The sequence below is a fragment of the Theobroma cacao genome, chromosome 4 (assembly GCF_000208745.1).
Source record: "Theobroma cacao cultivar B97-61/B2 chromosome 4, Criollo_cocoa_genome_V2, whole genome shotgun sequence".
Lineage (NCBI taxonomy): Eukaryota > Viridiplantae > Streptophyta > Magnoliopsida > Malvales > Malvaceae > Theobroma > Theobroma cacao.
The window spans coordinates 18,638,910-18,648,154 of NC_030853.1; the positions used below are offsets into that span (position 1 = coordinate 18,638,910).

General features: G+C 30.5%; 1 protein-coding gene across 1 annotated transcript in view; it reads left to right on the forward strand.

Annotated features, from left to right (window-relative positions):
* The window catches only part of LOC18601784 (GDSL esterase/lipase 7), an 8,290-nt gene continuing 2,219 nt past the window's right edge, over positions 3,175 to 9,245 (forward strand). Inside the window, exons 1-3 of the mRNA XM_007032846.2 lie at positions 3,175 to 3,447; positions 3,790 to 3,908; positions 8,916 to 9,164. Of these exons, the coding sequence (XP_007032908.1) occupies positions 3,210 to 3,447; positions 3,790 to 3,908; positions 8,916 to 9,164 (606 nt within the window). The 5' untranslated portion in view covers positions 3,175 to 3,209. The remainder of the gene's footprint in view (positions 3,448 to 3,789; positions 3,909 to 8,915; positions 9,165 to 9,245) is intronic.

Here is a 9,245-nt window from a genome sequence, read left to right on the forward strand (position 1 = left end):
GTATATAGGGATTGACCTCTTAACAACAATTAGACAAAATTTATGGCTTTCTTATCATTCACGAAACTTTCAACAATATGTTATACAAGCTTATTTATATTCATAGATAAACCTATGTACATGATCCACATCACTTTCCTAATCCTTAAAGTTTGATATAGTCAAAATCTCGTGGTGGCCAAGTCTTTTATTGACAGAAAATGTGACTTAAAAATTTAAACAATGCAACTTTATTAGAATAAGTAGGTAATTCAAATACTCCAAAACCATAAGTGAGTATAACGAAAGAGTCTAGGCACATCATCATTTAAACATCTTTAGGATGAATACATGACACATAATTAGGAGCTTTCACATAAAAATGATCATGAGAATATAACACAACCTTTGTAACTTACTACCTTTAAGTGAATAAATTACTAGGGCTAGTCAATCCCCACACACATGTTTTTATGTGTTACCCTCTAATTTTAATATAAAAACACCATCTTAAGGTGAATGAATTTACACCAAAATCATATACATTCCCAAAAGATATGAAAACAGTAATTCCACAAAACTAGCCAATTGGCTACTTTAGTGACTACGAATTAACTAGCATAATGAAACTTCTCCCATAACAAATTATTGCTTTATATTACCCATAAACTTCATGGTACGATTTTTTTCACTTTATCATTAACTTAATGTGTATGGGGTATTATACTCTAAAATCATACATTCACACATGACATTTCCTTATGAGATAATCAGTCATTATATCTCTATCCATGTCATTAAACAAACTTGTTGCATTGAAAAATATTACTCTATATGGTTTTAGTTACTAGTTTGTACTCTATAACTTTATCCCGAGAGTATATATATATAAAGCACAAAAATATCTAGGGAGAGTACATGCTGCCACTCAACTCAAACATCAGCATATTATTTTTCTATCACATGTATTCTAGAAATATCTCATCAAAAATATCTAGAATAATTAATTAAATGCACATAAAAATAAATAAATATTACATGTGCATTTAAATTTCAAAAAAATAGTACATGTAGAGTTGGGTGAGTGGAGGTAAACTACCAAAAAATATTTCAAAAATCATGGGCCTAATGAGCCCTACGCACCCCATAGGCCACATCCAAGAGTGGGCTTCATTGCCTAATTGGTTTTTCCCATCTTCAACCTCTAGCTAGGTCAAATTTGACCCATTGGGTCTCTTATACCAAATTTTCTCTAATTCTTGATTTTTCAAGTATTTTTTTTATGAAATTGACCCTTCAAAATCTCGATTAAAACTTTGTTTTATAATATCAATGCATTAAAACTCATCAGAACATCCTGAATCGACATCAATTAAAGCAAATTTTCAGGTTTCATACCCATTTATGACCTATTTTGATTTTTCTCAATATTTGATCCTATATACCCAATTTTTGTGCAATCAAAACTTGTTATTCATCTCTATAACATGTAACAAGTGTTTTGTTGAGATAAAATCGAACTTAAAAACATAAAAATTAAGGGATTTAATCAAATAAAGAATTGGGTTTCAATTTTGAACCCAAAACTTTAAACTTTAATTTCTCTAAATACAGGTCAAATCAAGTTAATATCTATATACCGATTTAATCTTTGTATTAAGGGAGACAAAAGCACTAAATATATCGATAAAATCAATTGCCAAAAATTGAATTTCTAAACCCATGAAGATCTTAACTTAACATGACAAATTTATGTCAAATCCAAAGACTCATGGCTATGCCTAATTTGATGAAATTGATAGTTTAATCAAGCTTTATGGCCTCAATAACAATTTTAACTCATCAAGAAACAATAAACCCAAGGTAATTTAACAAAATTATATAAAATCAAATTGTTTTTGGTTTACAATTGTTAAAACTCTCAACCCTTGAAAAACCCAATTTATCAAATACGATTTCATTCAATTATATAGATATAATTCAACCAAACAACCATATGGCTAATAATATATCATTAATTAAGCATGCTCAAGATCTAATTGCATTATACAAAAATAACTATGTATTTTAATGATGTAATTTCATAAATTCCAAGTACCACATGAGACCTTAACATGTAGTCATGATTTATGTAATAAATATATAATTTCTTTAGGTTCTAAATCCTAACCAATGTGGCTTCGATACCAATTGATAAACATTATGTATAAATAAATTTATACTAATCTAAGATCTAACATAATAGGAATTTAGAACACCGAGTGTACTTAATTTCTTATCCATAGTTTAATTGCAAAAATACTACTAATTAAATTACCTGCTGGTACTTAGTGCATTGGGGTCTTCCTCTCTTTTCTTTATGACTCTCAAATAAGTGAGATTTTTACGGCATTGTGAACAAGACAAGGTACCTATCATTTCCTTTATATAGTGAATTCCTAACCCCATCCATTATACGTTTAAGATTTCCTATGCAAGCCTATACTTTTAATCCCATCTATAACATTGAAAGTCTAACTTATTTTATTAGATCATAATATGGACTATAATATTGTCCCTTTGTCAAGACCAAATTATCTTAACCTAATTTTGATAAAATGAAAAAATAAATAATATAAGTCCACACATTAATTTTACAAGAAAATCTAACAAAGATATCCATGGACTAGGATGAGTCAAGTTCAGGTCGGACCTAACAAGCTTCCATTCCAAAAGTTTAGCCCGAGCCTAATTCGGAATCCATCCATTTAACTGTTATTGTATTATTAAAATTAGAAAATATTATTTTATATTACTAATATTTTAATTTTTCTAAGTATATTTTAACGATAAATAAAAATTTATTATTTAGTTAATAAAATAATTTAATAGATCCAGACATGGTCCATATGTCCAAACCAAGCCGAGCAGAGCTGGGATTGCGGCCCTAAGCGATAGACAGGCCGACCAAAATACCAAATGCCCTCTACTTTACATGCTTAGAACACCATTGTATACTGCGAAATGGCCACATCTTGAGAAGGCCTCTCATTAACGTTCGTTAATGTAAGGGCTATCCTTGCTTTCAGGGATTTTTCCTCTAAATCAATGTAGACATCACTAATCTTCCTCAATCCTCGCAAGTTAAGCTATCCGTTCTTTTTATCTTTCTCTTTGTAAAGAAAACTTTTCCTAATAGAGTTAATCGAAGGCCGAGCCAAAGAAAAAAAAAAACTTTCCTACTGACAAAGATGAGAAGAAGCTCGGGGTCACACGTTTTCTTGCTTATTTTCTTTCGTTTTCTCCCACTGATGCATGGCGTACCACTTGCTCCGGCATTGTACGTGTTTGGGGATTCTTTGCTGGACAGTGGCAATAATAACTTGTTGCCAACTCTTGCCAAGGCCGATTTTCCTCCATACGGAAGAGACTTTGCCAAGGGTTCTACTGGAAGGTTTACAAATGGAAGAACCGTCGCAGATTTTATAGGTACTAATATTCTTTATGTAAACGTTTTCGAAAGAACCTTAGTTGATGAACAACCAGTTTATTTTAATTATTATTCAAAAAGGTTTGATTTATTGATATTGTATATATGATATATATAGGCTTATGACTGCCGTCCAGGAGGTGCATTCCATCTTTAATATGGAAAATGCAGAAATAACATGATTTTTTCTGCCAATGAAACTTTGACTCAATGATTAGAAGGAGGTCTTGAAATATTTATGATTTTTATGTTTCAATTCGCGCCTTATATATATATATATATATATCCAAATTTATTAATTATCATCGAACTAATTAAGATATTTATTTATTTTGTTGTAGCTGAATTTCTTGGACTGCCCTATTCTCCACCATTCTTGAGTATACGTAACTCAGCACTGACAGGGTTGAACTATGCTTCTGGATCCTGCGGCATACTGCCAGAAACAGGAAGCTCATTAGTAAGAAGTTATATATGTTTTCACATGCTTTTGCATTTCTTTGTTTACTTTGATTTCTTAACTTCTTGTTCTCGGTTCTTTTTTTTTTTTTTCCTTCTTCAATGTTTCACTACTCCAACCATTTTTCCACAAATGTTATTAGTGGCTTTTTCTATTTTCGATACAAAATATGAGTGCGAATGCGGGATGTATATGATATTGAAAAACGCTGATGATGGAAAACCCCAATCCATGCATCCACAATTATTTTCATTTTACAAAAATTAATTAAAATATCATTTATCATTTTATTTTTGCATAATGTTTACATTAACATGGAAAATGAAAATATTACATGGCCATGTCATCATATCACATTATCATGTCACCTCATTATCTATTATGACATATTAGCATGTGTGTTATTTTGACTAATAACAATTAGTTAAACATTAATTATAAAAGCTTATTTGATTCAAAATAAAAGGGGTTTGATTGAACAAACAAAAAAAGGTAAAGCTTTATTTGAATTTTCTTGAATAGTTCATGAACCTTGTTAGATATTATGTTAAAATTTTGTGTGTGTGTATCGAGAACACTCATAAAAATACAAAAAATTTACGTGGTTGAATCTTTTGATGACTTATATCCTTAGACACAGTAATAGAGAAATTTCAACTAAGAAGAAACTAAGAGGTTATAAGATCAATCTAAAACTCACAACCCTTGTTCCATTTACATTTTAATCTTTTCTTCTTTATCTAAGTACTCATTAAACTCTCTCTCGGCTTAATGATATTCTTTAACTTCATATGACCCTTTTATACGACTAAATACAAGAGTCTTATCCTAGTTTAAGTAGAATTTAAGACTATCTCAACAAAATATCCTATTCTAACTACAACTAAAGTATCTCAATTTAACTAAAATTTAAGACTATCACAATAAATCTCCACCTTTGACTTGAATTCACCAAGCTCCACCTTACAACTAATCTCTATCGTCACCATCAATGTCCCCAAGGGCTTTAAGCATTACGAACACCAATAAAGCTCAATCAACACTTAAACTTTATCTCAAAAACTAATTTAGTTAACAGATCTGATGAATTTTCAATTATAGTACTTTCTTCATTACAATCTCACCCCAAAAATATACAAACATAATATGACACACCCAAGGTTAGTAATTTTGATATAAACATATTTATCAAAGTCATTTATCGATAATTCATTTGACAAGATAACTTGATCAAATCTCTCATGCCAGTGCTTTAGGGCTTACTTTAATCCATATAAGGATTTCGTTAGTTTACAAGCCATATGGTCTTAACTCGATATGACAAATCCCTTCAATTATTCCATATATATTTCTTCTTTTAACTTGCCATTTAGAAAGATGGTTTTAACGTTCATTTGATGGATCTCCGACGTATATATGGATGCAAAAGCTATAAGCACTCAAATTGTAGTAATTTTTGCTACTGGAAAATAAGTGTCGAAATAGTCAAACCCCTCCTTTTGGGAATAATCTTTGCAACTAATCTTGCCTTGAATTTTTCTATGGACCCATTTGGGCAAAGTTTCTTTTTAAATATCCACTTATGGCCAATAGGTTTACACCCTTTAGGCAATTTGTTCAAACCCAAGTTTTATTATTTAATAACGATTCCATTTCAGCATTCATGGAATTTTTCCAAAAAGTAAAGTTTGTAGATGATGTGGCCTCCTTGTACGTTCAAGGATCATCTTCCATTAAATAGGAATAAAAATCGTTTCCAAAATTTTTCTTTGCTTTCGCTCTTCTGCTTCTTCTAAAACCTTCTATATTGATCATATCTTTTTTCTCTTGCTCTACCAAAATTAGAGTGCAATCAGAAGTTATTGATTTATTCACCTTATTTTTCAAGAGAAAAATATCCTTAAAAATACAACATCTCTCAATTTTATTATAGTGTTGACACTTATATCAATAATTTCAGATTTTATTACTAAAATCCCATAAGTGACACTATATTGGGAATAATCCACAAGAACTCCATCAATAGTTTTAGATCCCAATTTCTTCCTTTTAATTTCTAGAATTTTCACTTTTACTAAGCACCCCCATATTCTTAAATAATTTAAATTGGGTTTCTTCTCTTTCCATAATTTATACAGAGTTGTCTTATTTTTTATGAGGAACTCTATTTAGAACGTGACATGCAAATAAGATTGCTTCACTCCATAAGTTTTTTTGGAGTCCGAAACTTGAGAGCATACAGTTCACTATATCGAATAAAGTTTGATTTTTCCTCTCTGCGACACCATTTAATTAAGGTGTGTAAGGGGGGATACCTAATGGATAATTCCATTTTCATTACAGAAGTTTGAAAACTCTGTAGAAACATATTTTTCGCCCCTACTTGAACAAAGAATTTGATTCTTTTGTCCTTATGATTTTTAGCTTCATTTTTATATGCAATAAACATAGCCAAAGCCTCATCTTTTGTTCAAATTAGAAAGATATAATAATATTTAGAAAAATCAACTATGAAAGTAATAAAGTATCTGTTACCATTCCTAGAGTAAACTTGAATGTTATAAACATTGCTATGTATTAACTCCAAGATTACAGATTTTCTAGTTACAAATTTAAAAAGCTTTCTAGGTAATTTAGACTACACGTAAATTTCACATTTTCCATGCATGTTTATGTCAAATTTAGAAATAAGATCCAAATTCATCATTCTCTTAATAGACATATTATTAATATGCCCTAAACGGCCATGCCAAACATTAGATAAAAGAATAACATTATGAAGAGAAAAACTATTAGTACTTTCTTTACCATGAAATAAAACATTTGACACATTTAACTTGAAGAGACCGTTGAATACATATCCTTTACCAACAAAAGACTCATTTATACTAATTACAACTTTATTTGACTCAAACAATAATTTATAAGCATCTTTAAGAAGAAGAGAACCACTAATCGAATTCCTTCTAATGTCAAGCACATGTTTCACTTGATGAAGAGATAAGGTCTTCCCAAAAGTCAATAATAAATCTATCTTTCCAACCCTTTTTACTTGTACAACTGCAGAATTACCCATTTTCACATATTTTTCGTCAATGACCTAATGTTTTGAAACTATGGATTGGTTGGCACAAACATGGATATTAACACCGGTATCAATCCACTAATCGGTAGACTCACACACTAAATTGACCATAGGAATGTTTGAAACAAACCTTTTGTCATTCTTATTAGTCACAACATTGACCTATGAGACCGGTGTCTCAAACATTTTTTGGTCTTTGCGATATCGACAAACTCTTGTTAGATGTCTCAGTTTTCCACAAATAAAATAACATCTCTTCTTTTTCTTGTTAACACTATATGGTTGTTTACAAAATTTTTTTGAAAACTTCCTTTTTTTCCGAGTTTGAATTTTTCCCTTTTACAATGTTTACTTTGTCCTCAAACTCATTAGATAATTTATCCTTATCTCTTTATTTTTCTTCAATTTGAAGAGAAATAATTACATCGTCCATAAACAAAGTCTCACACTTGTGTTTTTGGGACAAAGCAAAAGATTTTCATTTTGAAGAAAGCTTTTCAAGCAAGGCACCCACATGAAATTTTTCATACATTTCAATTTTCCTTTGGTTCAACTCATGAATAAGAATTTGAAAAAAGTGTGCTTGTCCATAATAGATTTATTATCAATCATTTTGAAGTCCATATATTTTCTTATAATGTAGTTATCAAAACCTTCATCCTCTTTACTATATTTCTTTTCTAATGCTTCTCACAATTCACGTGCAGTTTTGTATTGCAAAAGGTACCTTAAAGGTTACTAGACAAAGCAGATAAAATACGACCATGATAAAGATAATCCTTATCTAATTATGTTTGTGTGATTGTGTTCTCAGTTAAGTTAGAACCAGAGTTTTGATTTGAAAGATCAACAAGATTGAGATTTTCATTTGAAGAAACAATAGGATTGGAGATAACAAAATGAAGTCCTAAGCTTGTTAACCAATAACGCATTTGATTCTGCCATCTATGAAAATTTTGCTTAGAGAATTTCTTTGGCTTTACGAAAATTTGTTCTTTAATATACACCATTTTTTTTTAAAATACAAAAAGCGGATGTAGGACTCCATATTTGAAAATGTAAAGAAGAATACATGAAGAAACAATAGAGACTCAAAAATTAACAACAAAAAGAAATAAGAAAAAGTTTTGAATGTGAAAACTGATTCGATACATGTTATGGAAGGCGCTGACTTTAGAGTAGATTTCCATTGCTATTATGGTGTAAATATCAATCGATGACGTCCTACTCCCAAGATACAACAAATCACTCAAAGATCTTCTAACGTGCACTCAAATAGAAAATCTGACAAACTCGTAAATCTCTCAACTTCTCTTGACAGAATTTTAAAACGATGAAGAATAGAGTTTTGGAAACATGAAATGTTTAGATTGAACTTATGAGAAAGAAGGAATTAGAAGAATTCCTGAAGTTAGGATACAGGAGATAAAAAACGCTTTTCAAAAATGAAGGGATGGATATTTATAAATGGTGAAACATCACTAACGTGTCTTCATTATATAGACACATCTATTCATGAAGTGAACAAATGAATCCTTTTAGTTATCAAAGGGACATGCCTTTCTACAATCAAAAATCATATATCTCCCATAACACAGTAAATTTTAAATCAAAAAATAAAAAAAGAATTAAAAAAGCCAACATGTTTGGCATGGTTGGTTCTGATTTTTCTTCTTCTTTGTTTCTATGTTGTTTCCCCTTTTTTGCTCTGGACAAGGGCCTTTTCATTTTCGATTCTGCTCGGGGCTGTTTCTATCTTTGCACCTTCTCTTGTTTTTCTCAGGGCATGCCCTGCCTTTCCAGGATCTTTTCCTGTTGTTTTTTTTTTTTTTATTTATTTTTCCTGTTGTTTTTTTTTTTTCCTGTTGTTAATAATATTTTCTTTCAAAAAAAATTAAATTGATCAAATGGGTTGTTTGCAGGGCAAATGCCTAAATTTGGGTGAGCAAATTAGTTTGTTTCAGCTGACCATTGCGTCAGACTTGAAAAAACACTTCGATAGCTCATCTAAGTTGTCAGAGTATTTATCAAAGTCTATCTTTTTATTCTCTGTCGGCAGCAATGATTATCTGAATATATATAGCGGAAACAGCATATTTAACAGCAGCAAAAGAAACACTCCGCAGCAAATTGCTACTCTCCTCTGGGACAAGCTATCTGCTCACTTTGAGGTGCTCTCTGTCCCTTTATACATATATATACACACACACACACACACACACATATATATATATATATATATATATATATAT